This window comes from Nannospalax galili, unplaced genomic scaffold, assembly GCF_000622305.1.
Source record: "Nannospalax galili isolate Female #2095 unplaced genomic scaffold, S.galili_v1.0 scaffold579, whole genome shotgun sequence".
Lineage (NCBI taxonomy): Eukaryota > Metazoa > Chordata > Mammalia > Rodentia > Spalacidae > Nannospalax > Nannospalax galili.
Window position 1 is genome coordinate 1,972,664 of NW_008344599.1, and position 20,096 is coordinate 1,992,759.

General features: G+C 38.2%; 1 protein-coding gene across 1 annotated transcript in view; it reads left to right on the plus strand.

The window, feature by feature from the left end:
* LOC103740252 (interferon-inducible protein AIM2) overlaps positions 1-20,096 on the plus strand; it is a 66,827-nt gene that overhangs the window by 34,067 nt on the left and 12,664 nt on the right. The window contains exon 2 of the mRNA XM_008840846.3: positions 8,722-9,003. Coding sequence (XP_008839068.1) covers positions 8,742-9,003 — 262 coding nt within the window. The 5' untranslated portion in view covers positions 8,722-8,741. The remainder of the gene's footprint in view (positions 1-8,721; positions 9,004-20,096) is intronic.

The window sequence follows — 20,096 nt, forward strand, 5'->3', positions numbered from 1 at the left end:
AGGGGGGCGTGTGGGATGTCTATACCTTCAGCTCTGTTTTCCAGCCAACCTAAAACTGCCTTTTGAAATAAAGTCCATTTTTAAAAAGAAGAAAAACAAAACTAAAGGATGTGCCTGTTTGCTGTCCCCTTGTGCATCCAACTAGGCCATATTTTCTCGTTTGTTTTCACAGAACTGGGCCTGGTTTCCTGGGCCCTGTGCATGCTAGGCAAGAGCTCTGTGGTTGAGCAATATTTCTGCCCTGAGAGTATTTCTATGAACACTTTCTCTGTTCACTCTTCCTTGAACACTTACAATGGAGTCATTTCTTATGCTGGCATGCGCCTCTATATCTCTCATTTTTCCTTTCCTATTTTCCATCTCATTGTCTTCCATTTATACTCAAGAGGCGCAAGGAGCTCTTCAACTTTATCCTTTACCTTTACTGCCCTACTAACTTTCAAAGATTTATGCTGTCACATTTACAAAATACATCTAAAATCATTATTGTTAATCTGTTTTTTACATTTATTAACATTATATTGTTTCATTGTTGTAATATCTGTCTCTGTCTCTCTCTGTCTCTGTCCCTGTCTCTCTCTGTCTCTCTGTCTCTGTCTGTCTGTCTGTCTGTCTCTCTCCCCCTCTCCCTCTCCCTCTCCCTCTCCTTCCCTCTCATTTTTTGAGACAACTGACCTGGAACTAGCTATGTAGGCCAGGCTGGCCTTGATCTCACAGAGACCCTACCCCCACCCCCACCTCTGCCTCTTGAGTGCTTATGGTGGCACATGTTTTAAATGTGGCACATTTAAAACATGTGCCACCGTACCCAGCTTCAATGTCTCTTTAATTTCTTCATGAGTACATATATTTTTCTTTTACCTTTTGCTTTGTCATTTCTTTTAAGTTCTTTTTCTGTTTATTTTCCTCTCTTTTAGTTTATAGTCTTTTCTAATGTGATTTATACATTTACTAATATTTAAAAATGAAATGCACATTCATGCATACACACTGAAGTTCTTGGTATGTGAACCAGGCTTATGAGTTAGTTTCATTGTAGGCGCATCATGAAAGAGCTGGGCTCTTTGTCTTGGGGAACCTCAAATGCCAGTAACAAAGGGAATTTTCTTCTCTTCAGTCAGTTATGGTAGGATGTTTATATCTCTTGATTATGGCATAATCCTGATTACAGGACTCAAGGAAGAAAGGGTTTGAGGCACCCAGTTTTCTCTACGTAGACATTTGCTCAGAATTCCATATGTATCTATCATGTTCCCTCTCCAGTCTGTTGTGTGCATCCTGTTTCTATTAGACGCCCCGCTGACTGTATTCCCTGGAGGATGAGCACTCCAGGCCGTGCCGTGTACCTGCTCCTTGCTGAGGCCTTTGATGACTCCACTTCCTTTCAGCTTTGTTGCTTAGCTCCCCTGTCATGGGATCCAAAGCCTAAAATGATGAGCCCCTTTAGGTCTGTGGTATCAGCATGACTAGTTTTTGTTGGGGTCTCTGTCAGTGAGGAGCTTTCCCTTATTTACTTTTGGGCCACCTCCATCTACTTTCCATCTTGCAATAACTGTTCATTTTGCATGTGGTTGCCACTTTGGTATTTGTCCTGTTGCTGTGATAAAATACCTCAACTGAAGCAACTTAAGGGAGGAATGGTTTATTTTGGCTACGGTTCAAGGTTTGGTCCATCATAGCAGGGAAGTCACAGTGACAGGAGCTCGAGGCAGGTGGTCATATTACATCCATATTCAGGAAGCAGAGCTTGATGAATGCTTGTGCTCCACTCAGTTTCCCCTTTTTATACAGCCCAGGGTCTCATCCCAGGGAATGGTGCCACCCACAATGGGCAAGTCTTCCCACCTCATAATCAAATCAAGATTATCCCTCACAGCCATGCCCAGAAGTCCTTCTCAAGATGATTTTGTAACTCATCAAGTTGACTTGAGATTAGCTATCATAGTGCCCTTTAGTCTTATGTGTTTTACTCATTCATTAAATATAGACAGATGAAAGACAGAGATAGATAGATGATGATGATGATAGATAGATAGATGATAGATAGATAGATAGATAGATAGATGATAGATCAATGATAGATATTTAAGTGTCTTCTCTGTGCCATGTACTGTGTTAAGTGACGTGAATGTCATGCATTTTAGTAGTTAGAGTCACAGAATAAAGGAGGAAAATGATTAGTATTTCAGATGGTGGTTGGTACCACATATGGGAAAAATAATGCAGGGGAGGTTACAGAGTGTGATGGTCAGGGATACCTCACTGATAAGGTACTGTTTCAGTTGACATCTGTGGGAGCATGGGGATGAGTCTTGTAATGGGAGATGAAGGAGGTACTACAGTTCTTGGCTGATTATGTGAGTGTGGCTAGATGCTCCTCCTCTGCCCTCCTGACATATGGAGCCTGCTTTCATTAGAACTGGTATCAGAATGAGTTTCTGTAATTTTTCACTTGCTCCTCTATTTCCATGACTTCATGCAGCCACTCAGCCTCTAGAATCTTGTTTTATTTACTTATATATTCTCACAATCTGGCTGTCATAGTAAGTGTTTATCATTGTTGTTGGTCCATTAAATATGAAGTGAGATGCTCAAGGAAAGTGCAAGCTAACATCAAACTCTAAAGCTCCTGATTTGGGGTTAGAAGTCTCTAGTTGGGACAGAAGATTGTATATGTCTTTACTTGTCCTCTGAGCTCACAGCATCTGTTGTTTTGCTTTGGTTTTTATTTATGGTTTTTTGTTTTTTGTTTTTTGTTTTTTTTTTTGACTCATGGCTTCACATAGTATAGACCAGTGTCAAACTTACTATGTAGACCAGAGTGGCCTTGAACTCCTCATCCTCCAGTCTCCATCTTCTAAGTACTGTGAGAGTATCTGCTGATAATAGAAAAAGAAACAGTCCCTTGTGTCTCTTTGTTGCATATGTATTACTAAGTCAACCATCATCACTTTTTACATCTTCTTGGTCATTTTTCCTTTGAGTCACTATATCTGTGAGGCGTGAATCAACCGAGTTTCTGAAAGAATGTTCTTCTATGGCTCTGAGAGGAAGACAGAGACATCTCAACAAATCTGGCTTGAGTCACTGTTCCACTAGCTTTGGGCCCAAGAGTCTTTGTGGTACTTAGGGACAAAGAGTGGTGTTTATCAGAAGTACCACAAAGCTCCAGATGTATAAGAAGGTGGCACCATGGTCTCAGAAGTTAAGCTGCATAGAGGAGCAGGGTTAGAGAGGACTTATTTGGTGGAAAAGAAGATTGGAGGGAGACCTAGTCATGATGTTCACCCTCTGAGGACTTGAAGCTGGGAAAATGACATGCACTCTGAATGTAGACATTCAGTCCTCTTTCTGTCCCGTTAGCCCTGTCCTCTGGATTCTCTCTACTGGGGCATTCCCTTAAGCTTCAGCCTTTCATGAAGATTTTCTGACAGCCTGTGTGAGCTTGACATTTATTCCACAGTTCCTTTTGAAGGGGCCCTGAGGTACCTTCCAAGGCAGTAGTTACTAAGTAGCTTAATGACTTAAGTCCTCACTTTTTCTTCTTCATTGAAAGACCTCACTCATGTCCTGACTATAGCCCACTGTTGAAGCCTTTGTTTTAGCTTAAGAGAGATCAATGGTGTGATTCAAGATGGAGCCATTTCTTTATCAACATTACCCAGTGATTTCATCCTGGCCACAAAAGCAGCTGTAGTCCAACTTTGCATTTCCATTTTTCTCACATTATTCTTTTTCTGTCTTAAAAAATATTTTAGGAAAAATATCCATCCGTCTTCTTTTCCTATTTTCTGGCACAAACCATCATGTCCTATCCCAGGTTAAACTGTTGTTTGTTATAAAATACCACGTCTCTTTAACTCTATCACTTTTGTACAATAGCTGACTTTGACTGAATGATACTCTGTACAACTCTGTTCTGTCATAAGTCCTGCATTCACTTGTGTGGAATCACAATTGCAGACATTTAATGGAGATGATTACATTTTTCCCCATTTTACACTTGAGGATACAGACACTTTGGAAGGTTGTAATTTACCAGATGTCACACAACTAGTAAATGGCAGAGCCAGGATTTGAGTCTGTGTCTGTCTAGCTATGTAGCTGTCAGCCGTAGGCAGAAAGTTAACACAGTTGGAAATCCTTGAAGAATTCAGAATTCTTGGCTGGGGAAGGTAGGCACCTTTCCTTCACAGCAGATGGCAGATGCGGGAAGTGGAGTGGGCTTCCTTTGTTCCAGAAGGTGTGACTCCAGGAAATCATCCTAAGGTTTACTCAAACAAGCAATTTTACTTTTGTTATTCTGCACCACAGCCTCCTCTTCTAGATCATTCTCATTATCAGCATGAAACAAGTGTGTGATTTCTCCCATGTCATATAAGCAAACAAGCAAACCAAAATCACTTTTCTTCATTTCATACCTTCCTCTGTCTTCCATTACACTTTGGTCCTTGTACAGCAAGAGCCCTGTCTTCCTTCCAGTCCTCTTTCCTGTACCTCGACTTGAGTTACATTTTTTCCCATAATTTGGCATTGTTACCAGTAACCCAATTGCTAATTCTGTCATGTCCATATTCCTCATATTAACAAGTATTTTAAAAATTATCCTTTTTCTCTTTAAGAATTGTTTCTTCTTACTCTAGAACATCACTTATTCTTGCTTTCTGTCTCCTTCAATATCCATTCCCTGAAAGTGGCTTGTTGGCCAGTTGCTGGTCTGTCTTTGCTCCTCACCTGCAGTGATTCAGTGACCAAAGGATTGGTTTCGAATTTTTGTTCCTTTCTGAATTTCTTGTGATTAATTAACTCATTCTTAGTGCTCCTAGGCCTATGCCACACCAACAGTGACACAGGCCAAAGCAGGAATCCATCTCACTGGCACACAGGTCTCTACTGGACAATGAGGGAGTCTAGAAATATCTCTGGGAACACTAACCTGAGGGTAGTTGCTGTCCAAACACAGTGTGTATGTGGTGGAGACAGCCTCCTGACCACCTAAAGTGACAGTGAACTGGATCACACCAAGTCTCACAGACACAGAGGACCATGTAGTCTGAGTGGGGTGTGTGTCCTAAGTCCACTGCACAGCTGGCAATGATCTAGCTAAATATGACTCTGTCCCACTGGCATGCAGAAAGCTGGACAATGCCAGCACAGGTCTAAAGGCCTGTCTACATGTTATGGCCTAGATCCAAAGGTTTCTGCCTGTTGCTAGTTCCCACTATAGTAGGCTGAATTTTGGGCTCCAGGGCAAAGTCCTGTGTTAGCTTTTGTGCCCTGTTACCAGCGGGTAGAGTTTTGCTCCCATTCTGAAGCATCAGTTTCAAGGAGTGCTAGAGGCAGTCAGTAGCCTAACACAATTCTAGTAGCTCAGCCTGTCCTGGAGCAGAGGTTATGGGGTTCTGTCAAGCACTGGGGTTCACTATGTTGGGCCTAGCACTGCATGGACTTAATTCCTTCTCCCTCTCTCCCTACTGCTTGAAGTTATGGCCATGCTGGCATGGACAAGTCTTTCCTTTGGTCTCTTTAAGGTGTCTTTTCTTGTTATCAAACTAAAAACTAGACACTATGGTCTCTCAGCTGACTTCTTAACTCTTAGGAAGAGAGGTGGGGCTGTGAAGAGCTGTTCAGAATTGTGCACCTGAAGGAAGATTGCTGTTGGAGGATTTAATCAGCTGCCATCTTGCTCTGGTTCCTGGAAAATCTGCCTGGACTGAGTACAACCCAGAAAGTATAGATGTGTAGATAGAGCTATGTCTTCAGTTAGGGAACCTGGAGAGTTGATTTAATGAACAGTTACCTATTCAACAAATGTTTATTGAATAAGTATTGTGTACCACATGAGATTTTAGGAGCCAGGGGAGAAGAAATGAAAAGCAAAGTCCTTGCCCACCGACTGCTGTCATTTCAGCACAGAATGTTAGCTAAACATAAACTGCAAATGTAAATACTAATCTGCTAAGTAGACAAGTTTGGGGTAATAGAAATAGGCCCCTGATCTGTTTTACAAAATTCACCCAGGGAAAGCTGAGCAGAAATCTGCAAGGTATAAGCTGCTCAGATACTCAGTGAAAAGAACTGAAATATTTCTGGCAAATAAAAAATTGGTAATAGGTACTAGACATTTAGGGAGTAGGTATCTTCTAAATCATAGCCAATAACACTAGTTTCTAAATTTTTTAAAAAAGGCATTATTGCCCGTACTCTGAATAATACAAAGGCAGCTGTCAAAAGAAAGACCAGAGGGTCAGGATTCAGAAGACTTGAGGTCATGTCATCTGGTCACCCTTTACCAAATGTGTGGCATCAGGCAAATCATTCTATCTTGAATCCCTAATTTAACCCATAATCACTGAGTAGCTAGTGTTTTCTAGGTGTATCATAGTAGGTACTTATATACGATGGTAAGAATTTCCCAATGCAGAGGTAGATGAATATTGCCTAATTTTTAATATTTCCTTTGCTGTCCATCTCCCGGATTCCCTGTGAAAGCAGGTATTACACAAGGTATAGCTCCATGCTCTCAAATTGCAGTTGGATGTTCTATTGGAGCCATGAGGCCACCAAGTTGATATGGATGCACTTTATTTGCATATTAATTTCCCCTATAGTAAATACTTTACTGATTATGTTTTGTGGTACTTGGGTTAAACCCAGGGCCTCCTGCATACTACTTAAGTGCTTTACCACTGAGCTTTACCCTTAGCCCAACAAATGCTTTAAAACATTTTTAAATAAGCATATTATGTAGTGAAATGCAAATTTTATGTACATAATATAAACCAAACTTCAGAGAAATAGCTGATTTAATTTTTCATATATAAATGTGATTAAAATGTGATTATGTTATCTAAGAGGGTTATAGAAAACTAAAATTTCACAAACACAAATAGGAAGCATGTTGAGTTGATTAACATTGTGAGTACTAAACCAAAAGGGTTTCGTTCCTTGCATTCATCAGTAGAACCAGCACATTTGTGCAGATTTATTGTTGTAGGTATTTGAAGCATATTTCTTATGGTGTAAAGGATGCCAATCATAGTTTTGATTTTCATATATGGGCTCTATATGGGTAAGCAGAGTTTCTCAAGTCCTCATTGATTCATAGTCTTTACAGGAAAAATTATGAGGTCATATTAATAGTAGCAACCTAGAGTTCATTAACGTTACCTGTTAATGTGGGGGAGGGGGTCTTCAGGCTCTTCTGAAATTCATCACCAGTGGCTTTCTTCTTATAAAATCCTCTCTGCCCTATTTCTCTCTACCTTATGTGTTGCCTTTTTGGAGGTTATTAGTAGTTATGTCAAACATCTTTCTAAAATGTGTATAGATATTCAAGTAAATTGTTTATTAATGCCTTCTGTCTACTTTTCACCTAGACAGTAAACATTTTTATTACTGATGTATGTATCTTGTATATTCTGAAAGAAAATCTTTATTAATCATAAACATAGATTCCCAACTTTTGCCTTTTCTTTTTATGTTGTTCGCTCTGTATGTTGCTTATAAAAATTTTAAAATATACAATCAAATTTGACCAAATTTTCATTTCTAACATGTCCTTTTTGTGCATTGTTTAAGAAACTTTCCTTAACTTCAATGTAAAGTGAAATTCTTTTATGTTGCCTTCAATAGTAATACCATTCTTGTTTAGGTATTTAATCCAGTTATAAATTTTGAATGTGATGTTCTGCATATATTTTTGAACAAATTTTATCGCTTGTCAATCTTTCCTTGAAATTTACAGTCACACTGGTTATATGTTAGGTTTTTATTTATATATGGTTCAGCTTTGGCATCTGATTTTTCCCTGCCCTCTATCTCTTTTTTTAATATCTTTATAAGGAGTATTTATATATAGCAAGTATAGTTTTCTTGATAAACATTATAAATTGCTTTATATATTTTTGCCTCTACCCTTTCATGCAAATTTTAGAGTCATCCTGATAAGTTCTTTGGAAAGCCCTTTGAGATTTTGCATGGAGTTTATACATGAATTTGGCAAGGTTGATATCTTCATTTTATTGAACTTTCCAATTCAAAAGTATCACATATATCCAAAATTAATAGAGAGATAAGCTAATGGAGCAGAGGAAAGAAACAAATGGACCGACTCTTGTGCGGACAAATGATTTTTTGGCAAAGACAAGTGGAGAAAGTATAGCCTTCTCTACATGACTCCAGGAAAATTCATGCCAGGTGAATAAAATTCTCTTCATCTAACAATTAGAAAATGGTTCAAAATAGATCATAGGTACAAAAGCTAAAAGACAGAACTATAAAGTTTATGGAGGAGAACATAGAGAAAATCTTTTAATCTTGAGTTTGGAAACAACTTTTAAGATATGACACTAAGCATGATCCATGAAAGGAGAAATTGGTAAAGTGTATTTTATGAATACATATGTCAAAGGTTTCAGACTGTTTTCCTGAAGTACACACTCTGTGTTGCATGCATTACACCTCAATAATACTGCCTTAGAAGTAGGAGAAGAATGTATACGCTTTGCAAGAGTTCCAAAGGCATCATGTGTCCTCTGAGATGTCTTTTCCTAGTACTAGTGACTATCTTGCTTAGGCATTTGTTTTTCATGTTTCAGCCAATTCTCTTTTACTATACTGTAAACATCTTGTTTAGTTTCCCTTTAATCGCTCACCTTGTTTATTCAGAATGTAGACTTGCTTTTGGTAGTGTAATCTTATGGTTTGGATCTCTTCTAGGCTGATGCCAAAGCTGTGAGATGGAGAGTAAGTACAAGGAGATGCTGCTGCTGACAGGACTGGATAACATCACGGAGGAGGAACTGCAAAGGTTCAAGTTCTTCCTTCCAGATAAGTTTAAGCTCGCCAAGAGCAAAGTGGCGGCTGCAAACAGGATTGAGTTAGCGGACCTGATGATTCAAAGCGTGGGTGCAGCATCTGCGGTGAACAGGACCATTCTCATTTTCCAGAAGTTGAATTTTATGCAGGTAGCAAAATGTCTTCAGGAAGAGAAGGAGAAAGGTAGGTAGAAGTGCCCCACCTTTAAAGACAGAAGGGAGATGAAGCCCCAGAGCCTGATGGCTGCATCTGTTTGCAAGCTTAGTCTCCAGTCCCTCTGCCACCTTAACTATAAAGCAGCGTCTCCTGCAAATTCCACAGACTTGTTGCTGTGTTAGTTTGACCTCTGTCCTTCCAGTGGTCAGGGCTGCCATTCAGCATTTCATCGTTTCTTCATCCACCCATCTTTGTCTCCAGTCCACTTGCAGAAACTGTGACACAGCAAATCAGTGTTAGTGCTCAAGGCTTCATTTATATCATTTATGACATCCCTAAGGCTTTCAGGCTTTGCTGAAAGTTTGAAAATACAGAAAGTATAGCACTGAAAATCAACTACAGTGCCCATTATTTTTGCCCCTCCTCACAGACTGTTCAGTTCTTTCCTGGGCCAGCCTGCCTTGGTCTCAGTCTACCTTTATTCGGGTAATACTTGCTCTCTAGTTTAGGAATTCCCTTTTCTTTATCTCTAGTGTAGATGACACTATGAATTTCCCAGAACACAATGAATATGATTATATTGTTTAATAAATCACTGATCAATCTCTATCGATTATGCACATTTTAAGTTCTTGATTCCTTCCTAAGAACAATTAGTATATTCTTATATCAGAACAGCTAATAAGAGTCAAGAAAAGAATGCCTCACAGATAGACGCTCTAAAAGGGAAGACTTCAAATGCAGTCGTTGTAGGACACTAAGTAAAATCGTGTACAAAATCTTAAAGACTTTCAGAGTATTTGCCTCTGTGTGCAGTTTGAATGACCCTATCGTCTCATATTGTTTCTACCAAGGCTAATGAGACCCTTAAGTGATGACGTGAGGATGAAGTTCCATACAGATACAAGCTGTAATGTAATATTTGAGGCACTTTAGAGCAAGGACTCAAGGCTAGCCAGTTAGGAGATGTAGTTCTTAGATATGGCCACAGGGTGACAGTAAGCACACATAATTGTTCCAAATAATGCCTGTCTTTATCTAGAATTGGAAAGTAGGCTGTAGATGTTTGGTAGTATCTTTTTGCTCTTTTTTTTTTTGTGTGTGTGATGATAATACACCCTCCTTACTTAAATAGTTTATCCATTTACTGATCTAATGGCTCTGGAATTTCATCATCCTGATGAGGTAAAAATGATCCACTTGAGACCTGGTTGGAAACTCAGACCTGACTGGCAGTTTTGTATGCTGACCTAGAAGTCAGTTAAGTTCCTTTATTGCTTAAAAATTTCTACCGTGACCTTGGGCGTGGTGGCACACGCCTTTAATCCCAGCACTCAGGAGGCAGAAGCAGGTGGATCTCTGTGAGTTCAAGGCCAGCCTGGTCTATATAGTGAGTTCCAGGCCAGCTGGGGCTACTAGGAGAACCTGTCTCAAAAAAAACCTCCCCCCCCAAAAAAAAACCAAAAAATTCTATATTAAATCATCTTTAACCCTGCTTGAAATGCAGAAAATTTATTTGTGCCCCATGATGCCACTAGCTATTGTGGTAGGAAACCAATTTTTGTTTTGTTTCCTGGGAGCTTCAGCTTGCATTGATTTGCTGAATGTGCAGGATATTTGAATACCTTCCTATTCATGATCTCATCACATTAAAGCGGGGGGATAGGTGAATGAATTAAAGAATGTCATTAAACAGTGATGACAAGATCAATGATCATTAGAACAGGAAGACTGTGGAAATATGAGGGCAAGTAAGTATGATAAGAGAAAGCTAAACAGGTCTGATCAAAGTCTGTAAATAGCCTATAAAATTAAGATAGAAGGTTGGGAATGATAAGTCAAATAGATGAATAACATTCATCAGATGATAAGGAAAATGAGACATTTATGGTGGGAAGATAATGTTCTTTCAAATGTTCCTTGGGTCCATATGGATGAAAAGAAATTGTTGATGGAATGGGACAGAATGGCTCCTTTATTTCCGTGGTCTCCTTTAAGTCTTCTTTTTGTGCTCTTCTATGGTGTCAGTATGGAAGATGTTCTTACCTACACGTTTCTTAGAAACCAGTTTCATAGAACTCCCATACCATCCAAAGCCAGTTTCATAGAACTCACATACCATTGAAAGATTAGTTTAGCTTCTTGTAGGTGTGTCTGATCACTTTGACATTGCAGCACAATGTTATTTGCAAAATTCATGCTCCAAAACTGCACAATGGTGTTAAGGATTTTTTAAAAATTTGCATTGGGCTGCATTCACAGCTATCCTGGGGCTCATGTGGCCCATGGGTCATGGGTTAGACATACATACAAGAGCATAGATGTTTTAATAATATCCCTTTCAGAGTCAACTAAATTCTGCTGTTTGAATTATAGTGGCAGAGAACTTCCTCTGTGACAAGACAGGTCCTTCTGTTAGCTAATCACTAAATCATTTTGCTTTCCAATAAAATCAAACCAATATTCTAATATTAACCCCAAATGGCTCAGATTCTGTCAGAAACATCTAATAATTTTTTATGACATGGTTTGCATTAGAGTGCTTAAGGAATGGAACATGACCATCTTGATATTGGTCATTCAAAATCAGGGCAAGAAATTGCCTTTTCAGAATAAAATAGCAACAATCATAGATCTGGAGACCATATAATTGCATTGTGGTAACATATGAAGAGCAAGGGTGTCATTCATGTATCAATCTACTTGTCCATTCACAAATACTCACTGATTTCTTAATGGGTACCAAGAGCCTCTTTAAGTTCAGATAATTAGTATTAAGTCCAAAAGTCTGTTGTGCTATTGGTTATTTAGAAACACATTGTTTAATTTCTGCACATTTGTGAATTTTTCAAATTGTATCCTGTTACTAATTTTTGGTTTCATAATCCTGTGATCAGAAAGATGGTCAATACACTATACCTATTTGTGATCTAACATGTGATCTGTGCTGCAAAATATTCTTTGCATACTTGATAAGAATGCGTGTTATGTTGTTGGATGAATGTTCTCTTTATATTATTAGATCCATTCCCTCTAAAGTATAGTTTAAGTCCAATGTTTCTTACCGATTTTCTACTCTAGATGATCTGTCCAGTGTTGAAAGTACAGTATTGAACTGTCTTGCTATTATATCATCAGCTTTCTCAGCTGTGTGTATATTTATTGATAATAGTTGCATCCTTATTATTCATTGATTCATTTATTGTTGCATAGTTGCACTTTTGACTCTTTTTATGCTTTTTAAACTTAAGGTTTATTTTTGATATAAATATAGCTGCTTCTCTTTTTAAAATTAATTTAATAGAATGTTTTTCATCACTTTCATTTACAGTATATTTGAGTCCCACTGATAAAGTTTTATGTAGCCAATATATAATTTATTCTTGTTATAAAATTCATTCAGGCAGTCTATGTCTTAGATTGATGAATTGGTCCATTTACATTCAAGATAATTATTGACAGACATGGCTCAGTACTGCCATTTTGTAATTCATTTTGTAGTTTTTTGTTCCTTTTTTTCTGGTTTCTGTTCTTGATGTCTTCTTTTGTGCGTTGATGCTATTGTGTAGAAATGTGTGTTGAATTCTTTCTTTTTATGTTTTGTGCCATGATTATAGATTTTGCTTTGTGGTTACCATGAAGATTACATAAAACACCTTATATTATAGTGGGTTAATAACAGCTTGATTATAATTTCAAACATATTCTATGTTTTTGCACTTTCTTTCACATATTATAATATTCCTAAATTTGCATATTTTATAACATATTTCCTATAATAATTTATTGTATTTATGGTTGTTTTTAAAGATTAATTTATTATTTAATGCCCCCATTTATTGGATTCTTTATTTTTAGAATTTCTGTTTATCTTGTGAAAATTACTCCTATGCAAACGAATGTTTTGCCTACATGTATGTATGTGCACCAAGTGCATGTCTGGTCCCCATGGAGGTCAGAAGAAGGCATTGGATCCCCTGGAACTGTAGTTACAGATGGTTGTTAGTCACCTTGTGGATGCTGAGACGTGAACCTGAGTCCTTTACAAGAGCAGCCAGTGTTCTTAACTGCTGAGCCATCATTACACCTTGTATCATAGGGTTTTAAAAATGCTTTTTCATTTAAACCTTATATTAGAAACAAATTTTATTTATGCTCTTCTATCATAGTACTAAACATTTTCTAAAAATGACTCTGATTTCTGCCTCTGAATTTTGTACATTTATGCACTTTATATTATAAATTAACTACATTTTTTAGTCTCCCTATAGCCCCAGGTGGGCTGGAACTTGCTATGTAGACCAGGCTGGCCTGCCTCTGTCTCCTGTGTGCTGGGATTAAAGGCAAGCCCTGTGCCACCATGCCCAGTTCATTTTTTAAAACATATTTTTATTATTCCAAAGATAGGTAATTTTAAACACATTTTTCCAGAAATAACTTGAATCAGGTTACAATATATATACACACACACAATGAAGTTTAAGAGGGGAAACTGGAATAAGAAATCAAAGACCAAAGGATTTGCCAATAGGGGTCAGTAATTTTGGTGGGACAACATATCCCCAATCCCAGCACCTGTGAGTTTGAGGCCAGCCCAGTCCACTTAGCAAGTTCCAGGCCAGCTGGGGCCACAGGGAGACCCTGTTCCAAAAAAAAAAAAAAAAAAAAAAAAAAAAAAAAAAAGTTAAAAAAAGAAAAAGCAAAGACGAAAAGATCAAAGGATTGCCAACATCCTTTGGGGTCAACTTTGGTGGAATAATGAAGGTTTCTATTAGCTCTGTTTCTTTTTTAAAGTCCTAACTAGTTTATTGGGCTTGGTAACAGAGCATAGGGCAGGGGTTTATTTACAGAAGAGTGGGTGCCTCCCCATTTATGGGTGTGCTGTAAAGACCACACTCAAATATAGATCCTGTGACTTACCGACAGCAGCACAAAATAGTGAGAGAGGTGCCTCATGGCTTTCTTGGCTCTTATATCCTTAGCCCCCACCCATGCAGCTAAGGTCAATTGATTGGGTAGGAGGAGTAACTGACTCCCTCCTCAACTTCTTGGTGAACATAGGAAAGAGGTGTGACTACATCTTGCCAGCATAGTGGTTGGCGGACACTTCCAGTTAACACTCCACTCCTTCCTCTGGCTCTTACATTCTTTCCTCCAACCTCTTCTGCAAAATTCCCTGAGCCTTGGAGGGGGTGGTAGGGTGTGGAATGATCTTCCTCCCATTGTGGCAAGGCACTGAACTTTCAGGTCTCTGCATCATCTGTTTTCCATGGACTGTTGGCCCATTTCAGAGGGATTCCACCTACTATAAAAACACAAACAGCAAGAAGCAAAAACATCTAACTTAACCTATGGGAGTAAACACAAATGCTTGGACAATATTTTAGTGGTGCATCACATCCATCTAACAAAACAATTGCAGTGGCTTCCCACTGGGGCCTGTAACCTCCCCTGCCATAGGTAGTTGGCTTGGTCTACAGTACCAGATGTGTGTTCCACCTCTAGGAGCAGACATCATATACAATAATAAATTTGCTAGTTGTACATACACTAGATGCTCCACTGTTGCATCAGCAGGAACATATTGTTTGGTATGTTGATAGTGCAACATGAAGGGTCTGTTGTTGAGCAGAATTATAGGTGACAATTCCCCCCCCCAGTCATTTGCATATCACCTTCTGTCACCCTGAAAGCCACCCATCCAGTGGCAGGGAGTTTCCAGCTTGTTCCATATAAAAAAATAATTTTATTGAGTTATTGTGCATTACTATAATAGTTCTTAATCAAATTCAGATCCCCTTCCCCATCGCCTTATATCCCCCCCACCACTGGATTTCATGTCATATATATTATTACCTATCTGGTCAAATATTTGTACCCAGATGTCTTCCAGTGCAAGTTCATCTACTGGAGTCTAGTCAGCCTATATAGAAATCTTAAAGAAGACCTGCTCTCCCTCACTCAGTAGTAATCAGTTGCCAATAGTTCCTCAGCTAGGGTTGGGACCTGCTGCCCATTTCCCTCTTTTGATGCTGGGTTTTTGTCTGATTGAGTCAGCATGGGTCTCGTGCACGCTGTCACCACTGTTGCAAGTTCATATGAATAAGTTTGTAGTGGTTCTGTTCTGTTCACGCACTGTCCGTGGCTCTTACAATCTTTTTGCTCCCTCTTCTGCAGTGTGGTCCCTGAGCCATGGGTGGGTGAGGTTTAGTACAGGAGTTCTATCCAGGGACACATAGTCTGCAGTCTCTTATTCTCTAAAACTTAGCCACTTGTGGCCTTCTATATGCAACACACTATATTGTATAAGGAAGCTTTGCTGGTGAGAGTTGAGGGATGCATTCATATTCTCTACCACCTGTACCACTATGTTCTAGGAGCCTTAGGTGTAGAGGTTCCACTGTAGATGTGTCACTTAGGGCTGGATATGTCTCAGACATATATTTTCTGTGTGTGACAAGCTGTGGAATCTGTTGCAAAAAGAAGCTTCTTTGATTAATGGTATGGGGTATACTTGTCTGTAAATACAAGGATCCATATTTAGCATAGTAAGAAAATTCATTTGACTTGAGATATGACAGAGATAGGATCTGTGACCTCTCCAGTCACGTGTATTTGGCTATATTTGCAGTGCCATCAATGAGTTCCCTACCACTGAGAGGGCGTTAAGTCCAATTATGTAGCTGTTGATCACCCTCTAGATGAAAATGTCACTACTGCACCAATAGAGGTAGTTTGCTGTGCCCGTCATGGTTGTTAGGCTTTAAAGCTGGTTTGGAACATTGACTGATTTTTCTCCCTTCACAGCTTGTATAGTGTCCTCTAGAAATATAAGAGTTGGTCTTCAGGGAGAAACCTTCCAGGTCAGTTCCAGCACCATCACTCCATGTCTTTGTCTAAATTACGTCCTGTCTTCCTCAGTAGGGTCTTACCTTCATGTTCTGGGATGTAATCAAGGACTGTGGCAATAATCTGTCTTATTTGGGGAATCTCTTGGACTACTCTGACCAACAACTTGAAAAAAGGTTTCTCCTGTCTGGTGCTGTGTTCCTTGTTATATAACTTTCAGGTATACACATGCACTCATGTTCAGATATTGTATGTATATTTTTCAGGAGGTTTTTGAGTTAATACATTTAACTCTGACTTTTTAACACCTAAGTGTTATTTATCTCTTCTCAGTTTCCCTGTCTAAACGCCTTCCTCCTTCCATTTTTTTCATTTCCCCTTTGACAATACTGTTACAGAAAAATCAGAGACCAATAGCCAAAGTCAGGTGAGGAGAGGAAGTTTAATAATTTTACACTAGTGGGACTGACCCCACGGATAAAAGGGGTTAGACCTCTTGTTCAAGTTTTGGAGGGTTTTTATACTCATGTGTGGGGGACCGCAAACAAAAGGCAAAACAGCACATAGGTGACACTTAATTAAAAAGGTACATGTGATAATTAAACAAGGTAACATGGCCTCAAAGGTTACAGGAATGTGAAAAATTTGGAAAACAAAGAGGTCCATCCTGGGCAACCAGAGGTGGCAGAGTGGGAGACTCCTGCTCACCTCCCCCATACCTGCCTCTTGTCTCAAGCATTTTCCCAGATGCAAATTTTTTACTTACCATCACATTGCAAAAGCTTTCCATTTCTGTATTATCCCCCTTCTTTTGTGTTCCTTCTTCCCCTTTATCTCCGTGGTTCCTTGTATGTCCTTCCTTCCTCCCTTCCCAGTTGAATACCCCCATTTTCAACCTTCTCCCCCTTGGTAATGCCTGTTCCCTTCTAGTCCTCTTTTGGGCTCTTTCTTTCCGTTTACTCCAGTGTTTTCTTCCCATTTTCCTGGCTCCTGCTGTTACATCAGGATATATACTCACATGTAAGGGACTGGTGCTATGATTCATAAATGAGGGAGAACATATGTTGCTTGCTTTTCTGAGTCTGTGTACTTCACTTAGTATGACAGTTTCTAGTTCTATCATTTGCCTACAAATTTCATCTTCTCTTACCATTGAGTAGAACACCATTGTTTAAATGTTCCACATTTTCATTATCCATTCTTCAGCTGAGGGGCATTTAGGATGTTTCCATTTGTTAGCTATTGTAAAAAAAAAAAAAAAAAAAAAGCAGCAACAAACATGGATGTACAGGTATCTCTGCAATAGGATGAGTCCTTTAGTATATGCCAAGGAGTGGTATGACTAGATAATATAGCTATGTTCCACTGTAGATGTGTCACTTAAGGTCGGATATGTCTCAGACATATATTTATTTTTATTTTTAAAAGAATTCTCCACACTACTTTCCATAGTATTTGCAGGAATTTTCATTCTTACCAGCAGTAAATAAGGGTTCTTCTTTCTCCACATCCTTGCCAATATTTGGTGTCTTTTGTTCTCTTGATCTTAGCTAGTCTGACTGGGATAAGATGAAATCTTAAAGCAGTTTTGATCTACATTTCTCTAATTACTAAGGATGTTGAACAGTTTTTAAGGTGTTTCTTATCCATTTTTATTTCTTCTTTGGAGAACTCTCTGTTCAAGTTCTTAGCCCATTGTGACTGGGTCGTTTATTTTCTCGTTTCTTTGTTTTTCAAGTTCTTTGTATATTCTGGATATTAATCCTCTTTTGCATATGTAGCCAGTGAAGATTTTCTCCCACTCAGTGGGTTTCCTCTTCACTGCCTTGGTTGTTTCTTTTGCTGTACAGAAGCTTTAAGTTTAATGAGGTTTCACTTATTGATTGTTGAACTTAACGCCTGAGCAACTGATGTCCAATTTAGAAAATCCTTTTCTATACCTGTGTCTCGTAGGTTACTGCCACTATTTTCCCCCAGCAGTTTCAAAGGTTGAGGTTTTATGTTGAGGTCTTTGATCCATTTGGAATTGACTTTTGTGCAGGGTGAAAGATAAAAAGATTCAATTTCATTCTTCTACAGAGGAAGATCTAGTTTTGTCAGCACCATTTGTTGAAGATGCTGTCTTTCCTCTATTGTGTGGTCTTGGCACCTTTGTCAAATATCAAGTGGCTGAAATTGCATGTACTAATGTTCAGGTCTTCTATTGTGTTCCACTGATCTACATATCTATTTTTGTGCAAGCACCCTGATGTTTTTATGATTATAGCTTTGTAAAACAGTTTGAGATATAGTATGGTGATCCCCCCAGCAGTATTGTTTTTGTCCAAGATTGCTTTGGCTATCTGGGGTCTTTTGTGATTCCTTATAAATTTTAAGATTTTTTGATTGGCATTGTATTGAACCTATAGGTTGCTTGTGGTAAGGTGGTCATTTTCATAATTGTAATTCTAATGAATTTATGAGCATGGAAGTTCCTTCCATCTCCTAGTGTCTTCCTCTGTCTCTATCTTTAAATATTTAAAAATTTCACTGTAGAGATCTTTAATTTCTTTGGTTAGGTTTATTCTTAGATGTTTTTTGAGGCTATTGTGACTGGGAGGGTTTCCATGAATTCTTTTTCTGATTGTTATTGGTATATAGAAAGGCTACTGATTTTCGTAAATTGATTTTGTAACCTGCCACTTTACTGAAAGTCTTAATCATTTCTAACAATTTTCTGGTGGTGTTTTGGAGATCCCTTATGTATAATATCATATTGTCTGCAAATAGGGATAATTAATCTTCTTTTCCAATTAGCACACCTTTAATTTCATTCTCTTGTCTTATTGCTCTAGCAAGAGTTTCAAACACTCTTTGAAAAGGAGTGGAGAGAGTGGACATCCTTGTCTGGTTCCTGATTTTAATGAGAATGCTTCCAGTTTCTTTTTTTTTTTTTTTTTTTTTTCCATTTAGAATGACGTTGGCTGTGGGTTTGTTATATATAGCTTTAATTATGTTGAGGTATGTTCTCTTCAGTCCAATTCCCTGTAGGACTTTTCACATGAATGTTTGTTGGATTTTGTCAGTGGCCTTTTCTGCATCTATTAAGATAACCATGTGTTATTTTGTCTTTAATTCCATTTATATGTTTTATTGCATTTACTGACTTATGTGTATTGAAACATCTCTGGATCTCTGCAATAAAGCTGACTTGATCATGGTGGATGATGTTTTTGATGTGTATCTGTATGTGGTTTGCAAGTATTTTGTTGAGAATCTTTGCATCTATGCTTATTAAGGATATGGGTCTATAGTATTCTTTTGTGTTGTGTGTTTACCTAGTTTTGGTATTAGAGTGACATTGGCTTCAGAGAAGAAGTTTGGGAGTTCTCTCAGTGTTTCTGTTTTTATGAATAATTTAAGAAGTATTCACTGTAGATCTTCTTTGAATGTCTTGTATCCTGTAGAATTCTGCTGTGAATCCGTCTAAGCCTGTGCTTTTTTTAGTTGGGAGGCTTTGTATTACTGTTTCAATTTTCTGATTTGTTGTGGGTTTCCTTAAGCTATTGATTTCTTCTTGGTTTAACTTTTGGTTTCTATGGATGTAAAAATTAATTCATTTCTTTGAGATTTTCAAATTTACTACAGTATAGGTTTTTAAAGTATTTCCTTATAATGTTCTGGATTTTTTTTGGTGTCTGTTGTGATGTTCCCTTTTCATCTCTGATTTTGCTAACTTGAATTTGTTCTTGCTTTCTGTTGGTTAACTGGGCTAAGGGTCTGTTTCTCTTGTTTAACTTTTTGAAGATCCAGCTCTTAGATTCATTAATTCTTTGAATTGTTTTCTTTGTTTATATTTCACTAATTTCTGTTCTAATTTTGCTATTTGTTCTCATCTACTAGGTTTGGGTTTGTTTTGTTTTTGCCTTTCTAGAGTCTTAAGTTGTTCTGTTAAGACATTTATATGTGTTTTTTCCTGATTTTTTTTTTTAAAATGCAGGCACTCAAAACTATAAGCTACCCTCTTAGGACTGCTTTTAAAGTGTTCTAGAGGTTTTGCTGTATTGTGTTATCATTTTCATTTAGTTCCAGGAATACTTTTATCTCTTTCTTAATTTCTTCTCTGAACCATTCATCATTCAAGAGTATGTTGTTTAATTTCCATGAGTTCATGTAGTTTCTAGAGCTTATTTTGCTGTTGACTATAAGCTTTATTGCATTGTGGTCTGATAGAATGCATGGAATTATTTCAATCTTTTTGTATTTGCTGAGCTTTGTTTTGTGCCCCAGTA